A 25,571-nucleotide genomic window follows, 5' to 3' on the forward strand; every position below is an offset into this window, starting at 1 on the left:
AAAAATGTATGTGTTATCATAAACCAAATGATTACATTATTTTTCTTGTAAAAGTTTGACAAAATTAATGACCTCTGAACAATTCTTATTACATGAGGACAGGATAAAGTTAAATTCTCAGGGGCCATAAGTAAATGTGGCAGCCTAATACTTAAAAGCATCCCCAAAGATTTTTTGATGAATACAATATTCCTCGTACACAAAAGTGAAAAAGCCAATAATGGGAAAATCAAAAGGAACTGATTTTTTCATAATTTAAAAATATAATTTATGAAAGCTTAGTACAGGTTAATTGGCTATTATGCCCCCCCCCCACACCCCTCTATTGCTTATTTATTCTTTTGAGTTATAACTTAAGTAGATGCTGTATATAGAATCTCGAGACTTTTAATTTTTATCTTTTATTTTTAAGGTTTAACGTGAGTAAGAAGGAACGAAAAGTAAAATTACAACTGTTGAATTATTTGTTACTAGAAAAAGAGAAGGTGGTTTCAACTACATTGTGTGTGTGTGTTATATTGTATATTTATATACATTTATAAAGTTGCTTTGAAAAATAGAAGTATTTTGCTTTTGACAGTTTTATCAGCTTGCTTTAACCTCACTATAACATAGAAACACTTATACAATATAAATATAAAAAAGCTAAAACAAGAACAACTATTACGACTAATATCCAAGTTTTGCGAAGAACTAAACAAAACATGGAAGCAACAATGGGAGCATTTTCCAAATTACAAAGGGGGGAGGCAGATGTGCCACTTTTTGAAACCAAAAGTAAAACGTGCATGATCTCAGCCCATACAAGAGTTATAACTCTAAAATTAGGCACAGCAGTTGCTTTTGTGGAAAACAATATGGAACTGTGAAGAAACGGCGGCGGAACCGCCGCTCCCGCCGTTTCCCGCAAATTTTTTTGCCTTTTTTCGCCAAATTAGACAATTCTCAATCATCTGATATAAACCTTTTTTCTCATAAAAATTTCCCTTATATTTTCACGTGACACTATCAAATATGTCAATATTAACCCTTACAGATCGGGCCCCAATTCCCACCTTAATAGATCGGGGGGGGGGGGGGGGGGAGAGCCCCCCCCCCCCCCTCTATCTCGGCTCCTGGTACAGATAAAGACGTAAAATTTTTTTCTGGTGGTTCATGTGTATTTTTAGAGAAAATTACTTTTTCTAGTCATAGCAGTTAGACCGCTCCTTAGCCGCTTTTTAGCGGCCAGCCGCTAAATTTTAAAACAGCTGTAGAGCGGCCAATTTTGCAGCTAGGATGACCAAATTTTAGGACGAACTTTTATTTTTCATAACAAAAAATTACTTTTCTGATCATCGCCGAAAAACGGCAAATAACGGAAACCGCCATTTTCGGCGGTTACGGCGGTAAAACGGCGGTTGGCGGCGCAAATAAATATTTTTAACTGTTTATTATTGCTCAAGGATTTACCAAAAAAAATTTTAGGTCTCTAGCTGTAATAGAAGCCACGATATTCATGATATATGTCTGTAGTAAAAGCCGTACAAAAATCGGTCATAAAGTCGGTCAGGAAGCGGTCAAACGGTCATAACACCACTTTTCTCAGATGGTCATTGATATCTAAGTATTCACCAAAAAAAAATTAGGTTTCTACCTTATACACAAAAGTCATAATGTAGAAATTAAGATTTATTTAGAATTTTTTCTAATTTTTTTTGCTACCCAACCGACTTTGACCGGACACCACGACCGACACAGACCAGATATCCTAATAAAATCAACTCTTGCCGACGTATAATTACTAAACTTAAAAAGTCATGAAGTTACAGCTCTCCATCTTACCTACAAAAAAAATGAGATTGAAAAAACTAGAGGGGGGGGGGGCTCTTTGAGCCCCCCCCCCCCCCTCGATCTGTAAGGGTTAAAAAAAATGCAAGTGCAAAATCTTACAAGTGTCAAGTGAAAATATAGGCGAAATTTTAATGAAAAAAAAGTTTATCTCAGATGATTGAGAGCTGTCTAATTTGGCGAAAAAATGCAAAAAACATTCGGCGGGAAACGGCGGGAGCGGCGGATCCGCCGCTGTTTCTTCACAGTTTCATATTGTTCACTACAAAAGCAATTGCTGCGCAGAACTCTTTTATGGGCTGAGATCATGCACGTTTTACTTTTGGTTTCAAACAGTGGCACATCCACCTCCCCCCTTTTAATGAATAACACTAATCAATAGTACGACAGTTATGAATGTTTAGCAGTTAATATAATAAAAACTACAATTGAAGTAATATTGTTTTACAAATTTTCTATAATTTTAATACTAGAATATTTTATAGGCATAAGATAAAATGTAAATTGGTGTAAATATAAAAGAAATAAAAGGCAGAAACAAGCTTCTAAATAACCTGGAATGTTCACCTCATTTACATACTTCAACATACTTCGCGCATTTTTTTCTTCTTCTATATTTCCTATGATTTTCTTAACATCAATATGTATTATATTTTACTTTTGAGTGATGTTCATTTGAAGCTAATGAAGTTTCCTTACATGCATATTAGAAATAAAAGCATTACATTTAAGAAAATTGAGATAAATCAATCCATAAGCTGGAAAAAAATTGACTAATTAAAAAAAATTAATCAAGAATTTAAATTCGTTAACCATTAAGAAACACAAATTTTCATTCCTTGACAAGGACAGTCAGGCTTTAATGGAAATAGTAAGAAACAGATTGTTTGTGGAGTATCTTGGCTACTAGAATAAAATATATTAACTATCACAGGAACCTATAGCTACTAACAGCTTTTCTTTAATGCCGTATAAGATGCTTTAATCATCTTTTCAAGGATTTTCAATAAAAAATAAGGAAAAAAAATTCTAATAGCTCTTATAATTCCTCAATCAAAAAATTGTCGAATTTCTAGCAAAACAATTTTTAAAATGATTTTTGTACTTTACAAGTGATAATTTCACTAGTTAGATATAAAAAAAAAAACTAAATTTTAAATATGCACTTTGCAGTTTAATGTTAAATAAAATGTAGAAATGATTGTGAAAATAAGAAATTGTTTCAAGAAAACTCTTGGAAAATCCGCTTAGACCTCCCTCACTCACAATCACACACACTCTCTTAGACGACAATTTTAGCTTCAGGAAAATAACAAGGATGACAACATCAATAGATATCAAAGACATTAAAGGATAACAACTTTTTTGTATGCTCCATTTTGTCAAAGTATTAAAAATTGAAAAATGGACATACTCAAAAAGATGGGCTCAAAAGCATGAAAATACTTAATATGATGATGAATTTTAATTTATAATTCATTAAATAATTTTCTTCAGTTCTTGTATCCCATACATTTAATAATATATGTATATCGAAACTAGAGAAGGGAATATCTATTATTCTAAACTTTTCTCATACAAAAAGACAAAACTCAAAAGTTTTTGTTCAATATTCAATTCTTTTAAACATTTCTGAGCTTAGCTACTTATAAATAGAAAGAGAAAAAAATAGTTTTGTCCTCTCTAATAATAATTGCAAAGTTTAATAAAATTGATTATGGATATTTTTAAAATTAAATTTATTTTCATCTTTAAAGGAAATCCTTTTTTCATGTATAAAAAACAACAAATGATATTTTTTTTTATATAAATGTAAACAAAAAATAACCATTCCAAATTTTTTCTCCACAAAACCTGCAAAAAAAATTGAAATCACAGTTGATGTGATTCAGCAAATTCCATTTGCAAAAAAATTGAAGTCAAAATATTATTTTCTAAAATCTGCAGATGCACCTAAGCAACACGTAATGCCCTTTAAACTTGACAAATAAAATTTATGCAAAATGACTTATATTCCAATGACATATTCCTGGATCAAGACAAGACAAGTATAGACAAACATAGAGAGACAGTGAACTTTTTTCATTCATTTATGTATATTTAAGATAATTCTCACATATCACTTCAGAATATATTATACATTTAGCTCATAATTAAAGGTCATTTATACACCATACTTACATTCATAATATCAACATACAAATTTCCATGTTTTTATATATAATTTACATATAGTATGTATACGCATCCAAATATACTTGTATGTCTGGGTTAATCTAGGGATAAAGGGAGAGATAAATTGGAGATCAATTATTTCTCACAAAAAGTCTCTTTTTTTTTGGTAATTAAATCTTATATTTGTGTAAACTGTGCCTTTCTATTGTGATTTGTAATTACTTGACATATTAGTTTGAAAAGAAAATGTAAAAATTATTATCACTGTAAAAAATACAGACAAACATTCTGTTACTTTCCAAAAGTGATTTCTCGTAGGAGGATGAAGATGCCCTCCCAAAAAATAGTTGCAAAACTTCCCTAGACCCATGTAAAGATTTACTGTGAAGGAGACAGACGAGCATCCTGTTACTTTTATATAAAGGAAAGGGGTCAGTGAGGCTATAGCAAGCTAACTTTTGACTTAATCTTTTCTAAAAAATTTCATAGATATTAGTGGACGAATAAAACTATATTTTTCAAAATAATAATACATAGTTTGGGGTTTTGGAGATATTTATCTTTTGGCAAAAGTGAGATATTTTATTAAAATGTTTCATATAAATTTTAATGTAATTTTTGACAAAAATAAATATTTCAAAGCAAACCAGACGGGACTTTTATAATTACTTAAAGCTTTCAAATTTCATGTTGGACAGACAGAAACAACTCAAGAAGTTTGTGTCTCGGTGTGGCATCATCACAGCTAAATATTATTTATTTCTAGTTATGGTTGCTTATAAGTTAATAATTACGTCAGGGTATGTGATTATCTAAGCAAAATCTCATATTTGATTATGTCTAAAACAATGTAGTAAAAAATAGGTATTAATAGTTAAATTAGTATTTCTAGGTGTGATAACAATACAGCTAAAAATATTTTCAAAATTTATAACAATTCAGCTATACAGTGTTAGCAATTGTACATAGCAAAAGTCAAAATAGAAAAATACTAGCTGAAATATGCCCATTTTTTTGCTATGGATCAACAAACTTTTTAAAAGGAAAAAGCCAGACAGGACGAAGCAAGTTTTATACAAAATATCATGAGATATTACACAAACAACTTTACATGCAAATCAAACCAATTCCATTTAACTTAATTAGGTCTTTTTTTTTTAAACAAAAACAAAACTATGGAGATTTATTAAAGTTACACAGTTTGGAAAAAACGAATTTTTGTTAAAAGTTACTGACCCATATTTTTTTCTTCTTAACACAATACATAATCAACAATGTATTTAGTGTGTTAGATACAATGACTTGTTATGGTTTTATCTTAGTTAATGACGGTTGCAACAACTAACTACACCCAAGTCCCCTAGTACTTTTAGGTGGCTAAACTACAAAACATTGTATTTACCTAATTACTGCGTAAAACTAACCTAAACTAACCCTACCAAAAATACATTATTAAACTTAACCGTTAAACCTAACCTATATAAAATGGCTATTTTGTACAACGGGTGTAATTCTACTTGTTTTATAAGAAACTTTAGAAAACGAATGATTAAAAAACTGTTATCTATATGACAATTTTTTACTATCAAATTGTAAAAAATAATTTGCTGGAATGAAATGCTAAAACAAGGATCGTATGTCACCAACATTCCTAAGTGGCAAACTATAAAATTTAAAAAAAGGGATATCTTCACTAAGAGTATCCGAATTAAAAAATGAGTTATGGAGTATATTTTCAATTATCAGGGAAATAAACAAAACCGCAAGCATATCTTTTGCATTACCCCATAATTGTTATAGACAGTGGAATTTGGCCTATGATCAGTGATTAAAAAGCACGCGATAAACTATCGTTCACCTATCCCAGTTTTAGAGAAGCATTGACATAAAAAAAATACTTTCTACAAAATGCAATAAATTTTTGATTTAAATTTCTTGAAAAACAAAGTTATGTTTTTCGTGGGAATTGTAATAATTGGACACATTTCTCAAAACTTTTCAAATAATTCAACAAATTTTTTTTTTTCAGGTAATTTCTCTTCTTAAACAAATGCAAAATGATCAGTAATTTAATTACACCACATGAATATAGGGGGGGGGGGGGGGGGGCGATAGTGACACTTTTTGAAACCAAAACTAAAAGTCAAAGGAACTCAACTAAAAAAAGAGTTACAGGTCTGACATTTTGCATGGCAGTTGCTTTATAGGGGTACAATATGGAACTTTGAAGAAACGGCGGCGCAACCGGCGAAAACCGCCGAGAAAAGGCAAAAAAAATTTCGGCGGGATACGGCGGTTTTCGGCGATTGCAAAACTATGTTCTTTTTGTACTTTGTCGTTCCCTCCGCAAACATACTCCTATATTGGACATAAACCTTTTTACTAGTGGTTAAGATTCTCTATAATTAGAATTGCAATTGGGAAATATGATTTACTCGGCTGCTATTTCAGATAGGTAAGCGATAGGTTTTTTTTGCATAATCCTGACACCTGTAAACAATTAGCAATCATCCTATGACTTTTTTTGTCTGCCCTCCGTCTGTAATGCTTTGAGGAACAACTCATTTTTATAAGAAAGGTATTTGCTCTGAAGTAATGTAAAATAGACGGCTAAATTATTTATGACATTTTGCTTCGCTACATATTGGTATAGCAATCCTTATTTATAATTTAACCTGAGTAGCATATAGGATCATCTGTTTCTGTTGGTCATTGGAGAAGTTCGAATAATCCAGCAGCCAAGAACAGTTCATAGGCCTGTAGTATTTTGTAAAAATAACAAACCAATAAAAGATTTAAAGTCAGATAAGAAGAAAAACTTCAAAACACAGAGGCCTCAAAGTTTACAAGATACTGTATAGATAGACTTTCTCATTTTGCGTCATATAAGCAAAGCACTTAAGTTTTAATTTGAACATTTACCACTTTAAATAACAATTATAAGACAATGACATTTTTAGTTCGAGACCCTCCCAACAAAATAGTTATAAACTTTCCCTGAACCTTTCAGAAGCTTCACTGTTAAGGAGAATAAAATCAGTCCAGCGGTTAGAGAGACACTTCGCAGCTCATAGATAGACACCCTGTTACTTATACATAAAGATGATTCTACATATTAATACTATTAGTGCAATTCTGAATATAAAGAAGGTGGTAGGTTGTGCTAAAATTCCGTAAAGGTGTGAGTTTTAAGGCTTAAAAACAGTAGTAGAACGATAATATTCACTAAATATTGTTCACTAATATTTTTGTCGATAGTTCTTTTCATAAGAAATACACTTATATAGTGAATACTATCGTTCTACTACTGTTTTTTTAAGCCTTAAAACTCACACCTTTACGGAATTCTAGCACAACCTACCTCCCCTTTGATATTTCGGATAGCTTAGACAAAATAAAAATTTTTAATTACCTGATAGAAGTTGGAAAGCCTGGAGTTACAAGATGTCCCCAGCTCTGCTCATTGTAACCTAAAAATGTTTATTTGAGTTTATACAACAACAAGACTTTATAACGGCTGGTCTATGGGATATATATATCAAAGAACTGCAAAGTATGTCCTTTATTTGTGTAGCTAAAGATCTCTGTAACAACTTGTGGTACAGAGGTACATATTAGGATTCATATATTCTATTTGGGGAAACTCCTACTTTGATAATTTTGCTCTATATGTAACATTATGTTATTTTTCCGTTGATAATCTGAATGTTGTTTCAACGGCTAAATTGAGATTCTTAGCTTACTAAGCCTTTTAAAAAACAAATTTAGCTTCCGTTTTAGGGTGACTTAAGGCTATGTTCCAGAAAAATTATTATTTGATTCTTTATTTGTCTTAACTATATACATAAAAAGTTAACATATGAATTATAAGAGTTATTATAACAATATTAAATAAGGACTAATCCAAGATATTCTCTTATAAAAAGTGTAAGTTCATTGTAAAGCAGAAGTAAGCAATACAAAGAAAGAAAATTTTGCCGTTTAACATAAAAAGTGTACATTTAAATTAGGTCAATACTAATTCAACATAATATCTTCTCAAAATATGTCCAATTTATACAAAAAAAAAATAAAACTTCAGTAAGTTCCAGAAAGAAAAATAATAGTCATCGAGAAGTAAAATATAATATTCATGATAAAAATATTAGGTCAATAGGTACTAATCCTTAATATAAAAATGTGTATAATGGATACACAGCTGAACTTAAAATTGTTAAGGAGGGATAAATAAGTGTGGCCTGTTAAATGAAAACTGCAGAATGCTTTAATGGGCAGATCACCAAAAGCTCCACCTCAAGATTATTGTTAAGGTTGTATACTGACCCTCTATTGGATGAGGTAATTTTTCTTGAAGGTCTAAACGTCACCATATGAAAAACAGGCTTAAATTCATATGGTTAAAGTTAAGAATCACAAGAAATAATTATCCTCGGGATCATTCTTTTTTTTACTACACTTTATTTATCAATACCCACCTGTAGATTTTACAGGTGAGATGAAGTTGAGGTGAAATACTTAAGTGTGTCTAAAGATTTGGTGTGTTTGTTGTAAGTGTAGAGTATAGTATATATATATTACATACGAATTTAAATAAACAAACACTTTTTAAAAATGCCCTCATTTGCAGGTAGTTTTCTTTCTATACTCGAAACATGACATTTATCCCGGGTCAAATTGAAATGTTGTTAATTTTTCATATCCTAATTTATAATTTTTGTTTTTAAACAAAAATTTTCTTTGAAAGGAAATAAATTCAAGTAGATTTGAATTTAATGGAAGCTTTTTTTTCAGTCTTGACTGAAAGATAAAAAATAACACAAGTGTAATTTCAATATTAACTACATTAATAATATTACTGGTGAGCGTTTTTGGGACTCCTGCTAACAGCCAGCTTGAGTCGAAATTAAATTCCATATTCTGTAGAAATTCTGTGAAGTAGTTTGTTGTAAAGTTTGTGGTGACGGGACAATCCAGAAAAAAGTGTTGTGTTGTTTCTCTCGGTGCGGGTAGATTCCGGTCCAGCTTACAAAGTGTACATTCTGGAGATTCTAGCCTAAAATTTGAGATATTAGCGTTAAAATAGTTATAATTGTTTATGGACCTAAATGCGAATTCTCGGATATTTATTGGTAAGAAGGAAAAAGTCCATACTTTTTGCCATTTACGCTCTCTCTCTATGTCAAATTCTCTTATTTTTGCCCAGTTATACCTATTTAAGTAAGACTTACACTTTTCTATCCTCTGATCATCATTTGATAAGAAGTAACGAAAATGTTTTGACTTTACTTTTGGCTTTAAAAAAAGTGAACTGATTTTAGTTTGGGGTTTTGAAAGTTTACACCTATATAAAGCAATATTGTGCTGAACAAAACCTCGAAGTCTCAAAAATTCCATGTAATTGAAGTTGACCTTTGATTTGATGTTAAAGTTTCTATAATCTAGACATATATTATCAATATTTAACAGGTCTCCAAAACAAATTGACTTAATATCATTTTCATAGCGTACCCATGTTGTTTCTGTAAAAATTGCCCTGCTTACAATTTGTTTTTCACTATTACAAAAGAAATTATTTTTAAAAATTCTCATATCTTTTATGTTATCATGGTTTAGCCAAAATGAATTTGAAAATATTATATATGATTCAATAATTCTAGATAAAATAGGATTAATATTCTTATCTAGTTTTTCATTGAAATAAAATGGATCATTTGCTTGACATCTAGTATTTTTTATTTCTAAAGCCCAAGTATCTACTATAGATAAGGATTTTTTATACATTAAAATATCTAAAGAGCGTAAAAAATCTATTACTTTTGGTATTCCTAAACCTCCATTTTCAACACTTGAAAAGATTTTAGATTTTGCAATTGGTCTACTTTGACATAAGAAGGAAATAATGAGATTTTCAATTTGCAAAATTATATCTTCAGATGGAAAGACAACTGCCCCTACATAATTCAGTAAGGGTAACATGAATCCCTTTATAATTGCAATTTTTCCAGGTGTAGTAAGGTAGAAAAGTGCCCAAAAATTTCTAACTTTTGACATTTTAGCGACAATTTTGTTCCAATTATTTTGCATATTAGACAGTTTTGAATCAAAATGTAAACCTAAAATATCAAAATCATCAACCAATTCAATACCAATTAAATCCAATTCCAGAAAAAAATCATTTGATGGCTTCCTTCCTATAATACAAATTTTGGTTTTGTTTACATTAGTTCTTAAATTAGAAACTTGTGCAAAGTAGGTAAGAATTTGAAAAATAGTTTGTAAAGCAATGGCAGTTGGAGTAAATGCAACATTACAATCATCGGCAAATGCTGATTCAGGGTCTGGCTGTGTATCTGTGTCTGTCAATTTAAAAGGTATAGCTCTTGGTATTACAATTTCATTGTTAATTGATATAATAAGTAATAAAGGGGTTAGGGCAATTTTAAAAATGTTAGGACTTGGCCTATCACCTTGCATATAACCAACTTTCATGGGAAAGTTAGGTGTTATTCCAGTATCGGTCAGAATGTGGGCAAATCTATCATTCATGCATGTTAAAATCATATTTATCATATTTGGGCCAAAATTCATAAATTCCAATACATCTCTTAAATATCCATGTCCAATACAGTCAAAGGCTGAGTGAAAGTCAATTAAAGCAATTGCTAGAGACGAGTTGGAAGCTAAAGTTTTAGAAATTAGTTCATAAATTTGAATCAAATTTTCCTGAATAGTGTATTTAGAAGAATAGGCTTTTTGAGATCTGATATTTATTTTATCAATTACTTTTTTTAACCTATTGTCAATAACCCCAGAGAAAATTTTGTACACAGTAGACAAACAAAAAATTGTTCTCCAAGATTTAATTTTTGAAAGGTCAGAATTTTTTTTGGCTATAAGTCTAATTTTGCCACATCTTAGCATGCCTCTTAACTGTTTTTTATTAATCATTTCTTTAAAGCCTCTCAGTAAAGGTAAGCTTAAAATGTCCCAAAACTTAACCAACATTCTATAAGGAATACCATCTGGTCCTACACTAGAATTTAAATTAGCTGAACAAAGTGACTCTTTTAATTCATTAATAGAAATGTCTGCCTCTAATTTTTCTCTATCTGTGTTATTTAATTTATGTTCTAATATTTTTGGGTGATTTACATTATTGCCCAAAAAATCAAAGAGAGAAGAATTGGAAATAAAGGCTGTGCCAAATTTATTTTTAAAGTGGTTTGTTAAAAACTCATTCCTTTCATTCTCACATGTAAAAGATTCACCTAAGTCATTCTTAATTTGTGAGATAGAGTCAGCTTTTTTTGAATTTTTTAGCAAACTACTAAATGTTTTTGAGGCCTTTTCTGCATTTAAAATGTGGAAATACCCAGAAGTCTCTAACCTACGATAATTTTCTTCATCTTCCATTTTACTCAGACTGTTTTCAATATCAATGATTTTATTAAGTACATTTTTATCTGTGACATTTCCACACTTCAATGCGTTTAATGACTTTGACAAATCTTTTTGTATTTTTCTACTGCTCTTAAGAAAGTTTGATTGAAAGCTTATTATAGAATTTTTAACACAATTTAACAAAACTTCAAGGAAAGCATCATGACTAATATTTAAAGGCATTTCATACAAGTCATTTAAAGGAGGAAGTAAATCAAAGAGATAATTAATAGCCTTATCTTTTTGTTCAATCCAGAACAATATTAGCCTATCATTTTTAAATTCTGTCAAACTTAGGTCATTCTTTAATCTGAATGCTAAACTTATCTGAGAAATGATGTCTTGTAGATGTAGCTTGTTAGGAACATCACAGTGTTGTAGAACCAGCTCGTAAACATCGATTCGGACACACTCAGTAAGACCATCAATATCTAATAATGAAGAATTTATAGTACATTCACGTTTAGAAGTATTTTGATATGTGTTGAAAAAAACTTGCTTGTGGTCAAATATAGATGCTTTAAATGGCTCATACTTGCATGAGTTAAAAATTGTTGAAAGCTGTGGACTAATAAGAACCTGATCAATTCTACTTCTGTTTGTTTTAGTATTTGAAAAAGGAACATAACTAAATTCTAATTTAGTCGGATGAAGCAATCTAAATAAGTCCACACAAAAATTTTCTTCTATCCACAAAGAAAGTTCTTTACAATGTTCAAAATTTGGTAATGAATTTGTATTTATCAAGTCTAAGTGTTCGAGACCTTGTTCTGGTTGTATAGTTGTAGGTATTGCATTTAAATCCCCTGCAATTATGTAAAATGTATTTCCAATGCTCATTATTTTCTCCCTTAATTGTTTAAAGAAATTTTTGTTGTTATTTTGAATTGGCCCATAGCACGATATCAATGAAATTCTACATTCATTAATTTTTAAATCTAGAATCAAAATATTTTCATCAGTGGAACAAAAGCTTTTAATTATTTCATATTTTAGTGTTTGTTTGATTAAAATCGCTACACCCCTATCTGCCTTTGAACTATTGCAATAAGATATATAACTGCCAGCCATATTAAAACGTGCTTCTTTACTAAAAATACTTTCTTTATTATTTAATCTAATATCCTGAATGAACAGTATATCAGGTTTAGTTTTTAACATTGCGTTAATTTTAAGTTTAAACTTGTTTAATGATGCTTTACCTACATTGTAAGTGCTTATGTTGATTGAATTGCAATTAAGAGAACTAAAATTAATATCCTTAAGTAAAGAAACATCTTGTGTTGAATTAACATTTTGAATATAAATCTTTTCAACGAAACTTAAACTATTCATTAAACATAAATTTATAAATCTTAATAAAAGATGAGCAAGTAACTAAATAAAAATTAACTGAATTTAATCTGTTGTAGATAAGACTAAACCTTGTATAATTGTTAGAAGATGTTTCAAAGTAGAGGTTTGAATACATATTAATTAGTAGTGGGGTAGAGAAAAAGAGGGGATAAATTGTTTGAAAAACAGGAATCTTTATTTTATTAGAACTTCTGTTCAATCTAACTAGAACTATGCAAACCATAGCAAAAACAAAAACATTCAATTGAAATAACGGTATTTTTAAAGCTTGAAGTATTCAGAATAGCATGGCTGTTGCTTAAATTGTGAAACAAGTTTAGAATCTGCAGGTACTTTAACATTTTGGAGATGTATCCATGGTTTATTAGAATCTTTTTCACGATAGAAAATAAATAAAGATCTACCAGTTTCAGTATTAGGTCTAATAAGAATATGTTTGTCTGTCAGGTCAATTTTCTCATTCTTAAAGTTAGATAGTTGAACACGTATTTTTGTAATATCGTCAACAATTGATTTAGGCCAATGAAAAGGGGTTTTTAGACCACTTTTGCTTACTTCTTTAACTACCATTGCCCTATCTTCCTTACTTTTAGTCTTAATAATAAACGGAATGGTGTTTTTACCATTGCGCAAAGTTGTTTGTTTAGCAAGTGGTATGATCTGTGCTCTAGCGATGATATCTTTCAATTCAGCAATTTCTTCCAAAGATTCCTTAGCCTTTTTAACTATTTCCCCGTGCTCTTTTAGGCTTGCCCCAAAGTCCAAATCAATAATCTTACATTGAGTGGCTGTTGCCTTTAAGTCTTCACAGCACTTTTTATAGGCAACCGAAGTTTCAACAGAGTTTACTAAATTCCCACATACTACGTTTTTGGTCAAGGTTGCCTTAGTAGAGTCAGCTGCTTTTTCTAGCCCCCCAACCTTTCTGGCTAGAAGCATAAGCAGTTCTGCTGTATCATTCAAAATAGGCGACAGTTTGCTGACTAAACTTTTAGCTGTTTCTTGGTCAGACCCCATATTATCTGCTTTTTTTTCTAAACTTTCCATGGTAGACGTGACGTTTTGCCAATTTATCATAGCCCTCTCAACAATGTCACTAGGAGGTTGAAAATCACTATCACTTCCCTCTCTAATCCTTTTTGAATTAGCCCTAGGCCTAAATGTTCCATTATTAACAATTTCAGCAAAGGTGTTCTGTGCCATGACTTATTGAAAAAAGAGACAAGGACAAATGCTAAAAATGAATATAAAGGGTAACTAGATAGTTTAATATATTATAATAATAAAAAAAAAACTTATCTAGAAAACTTGATGATATTGTTGGTTTGTTGAAACACTCAACTCACGCTGGTCACAACAGGTTTTCTGGCGGTCAAACTCTATCTCACACTTTGAAAGCAGGAGCTTATTAATGACGTCTTGACGACAAGAAGGGTTGAAACCAACTGACAAGAAGGGTTGAAACCAGAAAAATAATATCCAACATAAAGGGTGTGCAAAAAAAATGCGGACATTTTTTTTGCACACCCTTTAACAATTCATTTACCACAATGCCATCGAAGGTGATTTGACTTTTGTGTCAGAACCTGAATTGGGACATAGTGCATTTTATTACCCTAGGTTAGGTAACTTCATTTCACTTTTCAATAAAATCTAAAATGCAGCCGTTTTTGCAGGAGGTACCATTTTCTGTGAAAATTTTAGAGGAAAATTAAACAGTTTTTAGTTAATTTCTACTTCTATTTTCAACTGAAGAAAAAATCCTTTTGTGTATATACAGAATCATTGTTGTTACTTAATCTTATCAAAAAAAAAAATTAAAAACTAACCCATAAAAGCCGATTTTTCATTTTGTTCAATATGGGAAAAATAAAAATATTACCACTTCCAAAGGGTTAAAATAAAAATTTCAAAGCTCTAAAATGTTGTTCATCGAAAATAAATAGCAGTTTATAAGGACTTTTTGCATCCATCTTCTCATTTAACAGGAAAAAAACCCAAAAATAGAATCTGTTTTTTCAGTGTTGACATAAAAATAGCATTTGATTAAAAATATAAATAATAATTTTTTAAAGAAGTGCTAAAAAGTAATACAGACTATTCAACTTTACCTCTGACATTTAATTAGATGTAAAAAAAATCTATTTATTCTAGCAGACAATTATGATAATTTGTTTACAAAATTTTCACCAAAGCATTACTGATAAACCAAGGACTTAGATAACATACTAAATGCTCCTTTGTAAAAAGATTCTATAAAAAATGTATTCTTTAAGAAAATCATGTTTTCAAATGGACATTTCAAATTATAGAGTAGCTTTTAAAAAGTAGAATCTATTTAATCTTTAAAGAATTAAAATAAAGAATCAAAAAGTTTTTGAATTTTATCTTGACATATATATGACTAGCATGGCAGTATATAATTAGAAATGTAGATTTTTTCATAAATAACTCTCGAACTTGAAAAGTGTTGCTTAATTTAAACTATGTTATTCAAAAGTTGGATTCGGTAGAAAATGTGATGGAAGGTTTTATTCTACTAACCTTTCACTAACTGCTTTTACCTGGTCCCGGAATGATTTTAGGAATTTCCCCATCCCTTTGAATTAAAAGCTTCTAGGTGCTAGTGGCGCATCCCCTAGTTTTACATAATATGATTAAAAACAATGTTTTTCTGTCCGACTTAATCCCAAATAAACATAATTTAGAAATAGTCACAATTTTAATAATGGATGTAGAATATACATGGATATAATGACAGGGGGAAATTGTCGTCAATTAAGCTTGCTAACATGAAACCCATGTATTGGTCAGTTTGTTCATCCAGAAAGAAGGGAGGATATAAATGTGGTAGAGGGGGAAATGTTAATTTAGCCTTATTTGAGAACATGAAAATCCAAATAATAATATATCCATTATTAGTAGCGAAGCTACTCTATAATTCCAATGTCCGTTTATCTTTTTTATATTTTTTAAAACTGGTTTACTTTAGCAATGTATATAGAATGCATGTGTATATTAACAAGGGAAAATTTGTCGCCAATTTAGCTAGCTAATATGTACCTCGTTTATTATAGTTTGTTCATCCAGGGGGTGGATTGGGGTATTGTAACTTTAGCTGGCTGTGAGAATTACTTTATTAGAGTACACGAAAATCTGGTGCAACATCCAAGTAATAGTAATATTTCTATAGCATTCAGCAAATCTGCACATGGTAGAGAAAGGTACGAATCTTAGCCTAAACAAATTTCATAACTAAAGACAAAATAAAGACCTACTGCTGCTGTGTCAGATGAGCGGTATTTATAGTAAAAGTAGGGGAAATGCCTTCTCTTAAAAACAAGTGCAACCCATAAACATGATCATTTTGGAAAAAGGGTATTTTACAATATAGTCTGCAATATTTTGGATCATAAGCGTGCAGAAGGGGATGTATACAACCCCATGAAACAACATTTTATGAAGAACTGCATTTCCTGCATCACCCTTGAATAGAGAGAGAAAGAGACAGAGAAACAAAGAGAGAGAGGGAGATTGATTGAGAGAGATAGAGAGAGAGGGAGCATAAGAGAGCGTGAGTTAGAAAGATAATTTTACCTATAAAATAGACATTAAACATTCAATCTTGTCATTCTAAAATACATACAGGGTGCGCCACATAAATCCGGACTTTTTTCAAACGGCCATAGCACCAAAACTACTTGACCAATCATGACGTTTGACCACACTATTAAAAGCTTGGGTAATTACCTTTTTGCCCATAAAAATTTTTAGACGATGAAGGACGTGTTCTCCGAGCTGGCAGCGCTTATGTTCAACATGGCAGAATCGAAACGCGCTGATAGTTTACCCTGGATTCTTGAATAGGGCCCACTAAATGTGACCTCAGCCCATCTGTAGGTGAGGTAATTTAAGCAACTTGCTGGGGATACTGTTAGATACATAAGTAAGACACTAGAAAAGACTAGAGCTCTCTATCTGAAATGGCTTGGCCATAGTACTCCATCAAAGTGAAACATGGCAGATTTTGAGATGTCAAAAACGTCAAAAATTGTGAAAATTCGTGAAAATTTCTCGGTTCTCGACTACATGGGCCCACTTGTAACTATAAAACTCATTTTAGACTATGTGTTGCGATGATAACCCTAGCTTAATCTTCATGCCATTTCCAAAAAGGTATTGAACGTTGTTCTAGCTTAATTGTGGCCCAAATGAGAGCCGCCGTGTCGAAGGGTAGCTTGAAAGATGGGTGAATTTGGATCCTGCAGTTACTCACGTCTCTAAGGAGATATGGCCTCCCAGCAGCCCCGATCTTCATTCAATTGACTTTTGGGCCTGGAGCGCCATTAAAGCATGAACCAATAGACGCGCCCATACCACAAAGACCTCCCTCATTGCCACTATGAAGGAGAACTTCGCCAGCTTCGACAGGGACATGGTGACCAGTTTTTAAAATTCAATAAAATCTTCAAAATTGACAATTTTATGTTCATTTTTTTTTAAATAAGAAAAAGTCCGGATTTATGTGGCGCACCCTGTACAGTACTAAGGTTTTTTGCCTGTATTTAAAATTCTCGGAAATCGCTGGTCCAACTTGGTTGCACTTTTATTGATGTACATCCCTAATATTGAAACACAAAACTACCTTCTTTGGAGCTTAAGATTAGTGGTTGAAATGTTTGAACAGTCAACTTAATAAACTAACCAATTAAAAAAGTCCTCAAAGTTGTTAAACCAACGAATAAGAAACATAATTGTAAAAATTTAAGGACTAGTGTAATAAACATTGGTATCTCTCACTCTGGAAACAGCTAGTCACTTGAAGCTACTCTTTAATTTGAAATGTCCGCTTGAAAACATGATTTTCTCATAGAATAAAAATTTTTAAAGGAGCATTTAGTATGTTATCCAATAAGACCTTGGTTTATCAGTAATGCTCTAATGAGAATTTATTTTAATTGGCTGCTATACTAAATTGACTTTTTTTACATCTATTTTAATGTCAGAGGTAAAGACTGAATAGTCTGTATTACTTTTTAGCACTTTTAAAAAATATTTTTTTTTATAGTTTTTTATCAAATGCTTTTTTTATGTCAACACTGAAAAAACAGATTCTATTTTTAGTTTTTTCCCTGTTAAATGAGAAGATGGATGCAAAAAGTCCTTATAAACTGCTATTTATTTTTGATGAACAACATTTTAGAGCTTTGAAATTTTTATTTTAACCCTTTGGAGATGGTAATATTTTTATTTTACCCATATTGAACAAAATGAAAAATCGGCTATTTTGGGTTAGTTTTTAAATTTTTTTTTTGATAAGATTAAGTAACAACAATGATTCTGTATATACACAAAAGGATTTTTTCTTCAGTTGAAAATAGAAGTAGAAATTAACTAAAAACTGTTTAATTTTCCTCTAAAATTTTCACAGAAAATGGTACCTCCTGCAAAAACGGCTGCATTTTAGATTTTATTGAAAAGTGAAATGAAGTTACCTAACCTAGGGTAATAAAATGCACTATGTCCCAATTCAGGTTCTGACACAAAAGTCAAATCACCTTCGATGGCATTGTGTTACGTTGTATATTTTGCAAACTAAAGGGCAGTATTAGTTTGCTTGTTTTACAATGCTAATTTTGAAATCGTATATAGGTTTGCGTCAAACCTCCACTTTATTTTCTGCAAACCAAAAATGACCGTAAACAACATTCACATACATGCGTAATGTTGAGCATTAATGCAAGGGCAATAAAGTGTGAAATTATTCCATGTGTATGAATAATTAATGTTGAATGTATTGGCTGAGGTCTATGATCCAGCCCGGGCCTAGTCTAACTCAGCATAAGCATAATGAAGAAGTATTAGAGGTTGAACACTCCTCCATTTAATATTGCAAGGCTGATTCATCTCCATGGTAAATTTTACGAGCGAATTTTAGACAACATAACTACCATTTATGTCTTATCTTTAAGAAAATGAAATTACTACCACCTGAGGGGTCCTTACCCTTGGGCGTACTAGCCTTTACCTTTACTTAACCTATCCTAAACTAAAACAAGCATGAAATATATTTTTTTTTTAAAGGGCGTACTAGCCTTTACCTTTACTTAACCTATCCTAAACTAAAACAAGCATGAAATATATTTTTTTTTTAAAGTTTGTAGTCTATTTGCGATATGAATAAAACAGCCAGTTATTGACGCGATAGCACTAAGATCTTTGCATGCCCTTAAATATACAATTACATTCACCTCTTTTATTATTTTCTCTGTGTTTTTAACCCTTAGTCTCACCCTCTTTATAAAATATTCCCCAAGCGCTTTATTCTTACTCTTTGCCAAGGTTTAAACTCTTCCCATTGGGATAGAGTGTGGCAACAACTTTATTTCAAAACATTTAAAATGTTTAATATTTTACCTAGTATGAGATATTTAATCCTCGAAATTTTCCTTAGTATTTTTTTAATATTTATTACAGCAAAGTAGACAGGCAATCAGAAAATTAATACATTTCGTATCAATAATGAAAAATATTAATAGGATAAGGTGGTCAGGTTTGTATGAAGATAAATATCTCTGAAATTGTTATGCTTTACAGAGAAGCGTTTAAGTGCCTTGAGGTGCTAAATGCTGTTTTTCTGGTTCCTCTTATTTTGAAACAAAGTAAGTTTACAAAGAGACGAAAACACTAACATTTCATAAACCAAAATCAAGCTAAAATTAATATTTTTTGCAGTAATTATCAAGATTAATTATATTTGAACAAATCAGGGAAAAATCAGCTAAAAGTTGAATAGTTTCCACGCCAAAGAGAAACTTTAGGTAACTGAAGATGAAAAGAAATAAAAGAATTGTGGAATGTGGCCGCTCAGCTCAGCTCAGCCCTTACAAATTTCACTTCTTCCTCATTCAATATGCAAGATACCCTTTACCTTAAGTCTAGCCAAGATATATTGATATGATAAAAAATACATATTATTTGTCTAATCATATGATAAATCGCACCGCCGAATTCAATTATTTTCTGTGCTAAGAGAGTTTAGAACATTCGGTTTTTTAGTGAAATTTCAGAGATACTTCAATAACTCTTAGTGTGCAAAAATAATTTTAAAATCTGAAAAATCATCCAACTTTGAAAAGGTACATTTATGTTAAAAAAGAACTAAAGGCATAACTTAAAGGGATTAGTATTGTTGTGACTTAAGAAAATGTCTTAATTGTATTGAAGTACAACGTAGAGCAGAAATGTATGCGTATATCAAGCTAGATATTTTACAGGTATGTATATTTTAGGCCAAACAATTATAATACAAGTTTAATTCTTTTTTCAGTGAAACTTTAGCGTGCTTTGTACATCTGACAATGTCTATAATATTGATATTTAAGTTTCAGGATTGATTGACTTTTTCCCTATTTGAGATGTAAGCAAGATTTTATTCATAAATAAAATAGCTAAAAACCACCCTGAGAGCTATATGAAGATTCCCTAATATAGAAAAACTTTATCATTTTAAAATTTAGCTAGATCTCACTGTATAAATAAAAACCTTACTACTTGGAATATTCCTGTAAATGTAAACTTACCAATCTTAATTCTTTTCCCTTGTTCCGTGCAGTAATGATCATAGCTTCCATACCGACGCTTTATCTCATTTTCTATAATATAGTGTACATCAATGATAAGTTACCTATAGATTTGAATAATTGGATTTTTAAAAACGAACATTTTCTACAATTAATGTCGGTACGTCCAAAAGTACGTAACGGTTAGCTCTTTTCGCTGTAATTTTACAAAAAAAAAAATAGTTTTTTGGTGGAGGGTGAGAGGAGTGTTGGATAGTTCCTGTCACATTACTTAGAGGGAGTGAACTCCCCCCCCCCCTCCCCCCTTCTCTAACCAAATATTTTGTATATCACACGGATAGGGGGATGGGACAATGGATCTAAAATTCTTATTTCTGACTGTCCTGGACTAAGCAACTATCCTTTTTTTGGTTAATTTAAAAGACGTTAAAATAAAATGCTGCTAAAACATTAACCAACAAGGATGACAACATCCATAAAAGCGAAGCACTGAAACGATATGACAGACGAACATTAACTTTTGTTGAGTGTCAGAACTGAATATACAAAATATGAAAATATAAGGTTTGACAAAATTATACGTAAATTTGTTGCAAAACTTCTTAAATACACAATTCTGTTTAAGGACATACTGACATTTTGAATACTTGATTATAGAGATGCTTCGCGCATAATATTGTACCTTATTGTAATAGGAATCAGTAATCAAAAAATCAGATCAATCGGATGTTTTTATCACATAAAAAATTGATATTAAAAAAGTAAAAAATTAACATGTTTAAAATGGACGTACGGACATTCTGGTAAAGATTATAGAGTTGCTACGCTTTCTAAATTGAACCCAACTACTACAGGAATCACCATGCAAAGTTTGAAATCGATAGGACAATTCTAACATGCCTAAATCAACGAATAAAAGCTAACTATCTCGGACGGACGTACGGACGGACGTACGGACGGACGGACCGACCCTAATTATAGAAAAGCTTCGCTTTTAAAAAGCAGACGAAAGTTAAGTATTTTTCTTTTAACGTTTATATATTTCTGATTATCTAAATCTAATAAGGATTGATTTAGCTAAATAGATGCAATTTTTTTTAGATAAAACTGGTTTTGAAGATATTGAGTTAGAACTATAAAATTAAATTGACTGTCCGTTGTCCCATCCTTGTAACCCTGATAAATGACCATACCACGCCACTGTAGTTGGTACCCACCTGAAGCAGCAACAGTTGGAAGAAGATTGATTATGAAGAACAACAACATTCCATTGGAGCAATGCTTGTAGCTGCGTCTAGCATTTCCTTCATCATGCTTATCAACATGAGCAGCAATGTCATCAGTATTGATAGCAAGACAGTCATCTGTCACTTCTACTGATGATTCTTCTCGCCCAAAGCCTCCGAGCGATACACTTGTGTTTTTATGATTGTGCTTTCCATAGAGTTGGTTGTTGATATACTTGAACATTTTGTTTGTAGGTAAATAAATCACGGGCGTACACCAAGGCGCATACTATCTCTGAAATGCATATTTTTATTAAGAAACAAGGAAAGCAACATCAGTTAAAGCAATACTATAAAATCATACGGTGGGACAAACGAATACAAAATAAGAAGAATATTAATTTAAAGTTTAAACAAAGAGTATAAGTTTGTTGCAAAATTGCGTAAATGCAGGATAATGTTTATGGACATACTTACATTTTTAGGATTAGATTAAGGATTAAGAGATGCTTTTCTTTTTATGAAAAGGACTTTTTGGTAACAATTTTAACAAGTTTGCTACGCTTTCTAATCACTTCTTACTGTAATAGGCATTCGGACGGACCTGCCGATCATAATAATATGATAAGCTTGCTTTAAAAAATCTAAGGCAGCTTTTTTAAAAAAAAAAAAAGCAGAAAAATACCAATATTTTAAAGAATAATAACTATATAATTTTTCACATTATAAAACTAAATTAAATCCGAAATATTCGATATGCAATTTACTTATTTTAAACATTATATCTCCAAGTTTTAATGAAAAAGAAATACATATATTTCTCAGTTTCTCAAATCTAAGAGGTCAACGTTAATAATCTTTATCATTTGATAATTTAGAACTTAAATGATCCTCTAGAAATATTTTTTTTCAATTTTGAAAATTTTATACTCGGCCCCCTTGCCTGCTTAGTCGCAGCGCTCGGCTCCCTAGCCTAAAACCTAACCGAACCTAAAATAGTTGTTCTGTTGGGTGAGGGGGGAGGAGATAAAAATTTTCAAAATTGATACAAATTTAAGAGGAGAACGCCAATTTTTCATAACTAGTTCATGGAATTTCCTCTTAATATCCAAAAATTTGAATTTAAAGCTTATAAAAGTAAAACCAAATTAAAAAATATTTAATATGAAATAGGTTCACTAATAATATTATTATTTTATTAATTCGACGAAACTGTTTAACTAAAAAAAAGCATTCTTTGGCTTAAATTATTAAAAGTTAATTCAGATTTGTTATATCTATAGATATGCTCACTTCGTAACTATAAAATCCTAACTAACTAGATTTGTCCGAAAACAGCTGATTTCTCGCCAAACCAAAAAAGGTTTTCCTTATAAGATTTGGAGAAAATAAGAATATGAATTAAATAACAATTTATAAATCAATCTGTCTGTAGCTTGATATCTCGCTAACCGCTCGACCATAAGGTTCTCTTTATAGTACAGCTTCTCATAGGCCCAGGGAAGGCTTAAACTTTCCCCTCCCTAAGTGAAATTACCCCTCCCCTCCCACCAACATTTTTTAAAGATGCCAAAATCTAAAAAAAGATAACTCCACTTCAAACGTGTAAACAAAAAGATCTCTAGGGACGCATCCGCTAGTTTAAAATACAAAATAGTTGGATTCCTGTATGCATGAAGCTTAAAAACTCGGTAACCGATGCAGGACCGTCAAGGGGGGAAATTGAGGGTGCCGTAGGCATTTTTAATTCCCTCCCCCCCCCCCCAAAAAAAAAAAAAAGCTTGGACGTCCTGGAACCGCTGAACCAACGATGTTTTTTTTCAAAGAATATATGTACATACTATTTCTGTAGTGGTTAGTGGTTTAAAGCTACTTCAGGGAGATTACGAATTACCCCTCCCAAAAAATGCCGCATAAACAAAAACAAACAAACAAACCATTAATACAACTTTTAGATTATTATTTCTACCAAAAAAGTAATAATTAGCCATAAGCTTTTACCGACTGACTAACATATACAGAGTTAAAATTTATTGAGAAGCATTGCTACTAAAATGTAAAATCCAACTGTAGCAAAAGTTGGCTGATAGAAAGAGAACTAATTTGATATTGGCAATTAAGTTGATCAGAAGATGGGTACCCGGGTGGCAGGAGGGGAAATAAAATGTTAATGGACCAATGTTAATCTGAGATAGAAACTTAAACACACAATAGTATATTACATACCAGTAGTAATGGTGGAACAGGATGGTAAATAAAATCTTAATAATAATTGTTATAACTAATTTGGAACGTGATTAATTTTCCTAGCCTAGTATATGTTGAAGAACGTTCAGGCTAAACCATTAGATTTCAAACAATTAATCCAATTGATTGTGAGATTATCGGGTCAAAGTTGTACTACAATACTGGTCTAACAACTTGAAATCTATTTTGTGCCCCATGATAAAGATAAAATCTTGTACTTATAAGTGAAAATTGATGCGTTTTAATAAAGGGTCTAACATAATTCTATATGTTTACAACTGTGGCAATATACAGTTACAATTATGGAAGCAGGGACAGAAATTTTGTTCTAGCCCACACAAGGTTGCATAGATGTACAAAATTTTAGTTTCCTTACATTAAAAGATGATATACTCATTTTTTTAATGTCGAAGATATTCCAAAATAAGAGTAGGTACACTCTTTATGGGTTATTCAAAACATATTATGCTGGGTTAGTTATACACATGAAATAGCCATCATGAACTTGAATTTTAGAGCAAAGCTCTACGGCAGCAATAACTTTCTTTTTGCAAGCAATATACATAGTATATCCAGATGGTCCATCTGACCCTAAAATAAGTTAAACTTAAAAAATGATTTCTTGGTAGAAATACACCCTTGTTGATTTTTTTGCATTCAACTCATGCAAGTTATGAAATTTTTCGAAGATATAATTTCTATAACTTTATCCTAAGGAATTCAACTATTCATAGCCAACTTATTATAATATATATTATAATTATATGTTCTTCACACTATACTAGGAAATAATTTTTTAATGGTATAATTAACACAAGAAAAGCTTTATTTTAAGAAATTGGAATATATATAGCTGACTCATGTGATCGAAATGAAAATATTTTGCCATGTAAGTGTTATCCTATTGGCTGATTTAGAGAGTATGTCTCTAGATTATCTCTATTCAGCAAGCAAACCGCAGCCAAAGACAGATGTTTTTTAAATCTGCAACCAACGACTTTTAGTGTACTTTTTTGTTTACGTGCGGCGAAGCATAGTAATCTCAGTGACTGCTGAGAGTTTTTATAAATAGAGTACTGGTATACTATACACAATACACGTACATTGCACAATATTTTGTATGAATATTTATAATTCTCATCACACACTCTCCAGTGGAATAAATGTTCATGAATGTCTCTGATATTTGATTCAAAAATTCTTTCTCCATTCCATTTTCAGAATTCCCTCTCTTCTACCTACCCAGTACCTATACCTGTATGAAGCCTGTAGTAAAACCCTTTTTATTCTTTCTCACTCACATTTTCCTTCTTTTTACTTTTTATATCAGAATACACTTTAATTTATTTCTTTTAATTCTTATATAAGAAAAGCTTCAAGAATAAAGAATGATAAGACTTTTTTTCAAGTGGCTTAGCTAAAAAAGGGAGGGTGATTCTTGATTAATTTTTTTTATTATTTATGGGGGGGCGGGAATTTTTCTCGGGTCTAATCTCATATTAAATTGGAGGGGTTAGTTATCCCTCTATAACGTTCAATGTACCAGTACTGTAAATTATTGTTCAGCAGTTTATAAGATCTCACTCGACATACTGATAGGGAGACAAAAATGCAGACAAACATACAGACGAACATATATATATACATAAGGACAGACAGACAGAAAACCACACAGACCTACAGTTATCATGGTTTTTTATATAAAACTAGCGGC

General features: G+C 31.2%; 1 protein-coding gene across 9 annotated transcripts in view; it reads right to left on the reverse strand.

The window, feature by feature from the left end:
* Positions 1–21,901, reverse strand: part of LOC145316567 (uncharacterized) — a 104,140-nt gene extending 82,239 nt beyond the window's left edge. For all 9 annotated transcript variants that reach the window (XM_080157160.1, XM_080157159.1, XM_080157158.1 and 6 more), the window contains exons 1-4: positions 21,602–21,901; positions 20,385–20,456; positions 7,418–7,475; positions 6,681–6,762 (exon numbers count right to left, since the gene is read on the reverse strand). In XM_080157160.1, the coding sequence (XP_080013286.1) occupies positions 6,681–6,762; positions 7,418–7,475; positions 20,385–20,456; positions 21,602–21,854 (465 nt within the window). In that variant the 5' untranslated portion in view covers positions 21,855–21,901. The remainder of the gene's footprint in view (positions 1–6,680; positions 6,763–7,417; positions 7,476–20,384; positions 20,457–21,601) is intronic.
* Between the last annotated feature and the right edge of the window lie 3,670 nt (positions 21,902–25,571).

The sequence above is a fragment of the Acartia tonsa genome, chromosome 4 (genome assembly GCF_053477335.1).
Source record: "Acartia tonsa isolate MP-2025a chromosome 4, ASM5347733v1, whole genome shotgun sequence".
Lineage (NCBI taxonomy): Eukaryota > Metazoa > Arthropoda > Copepoda > Calanoida > Acartiidae > Acartia > Acartia tonsa.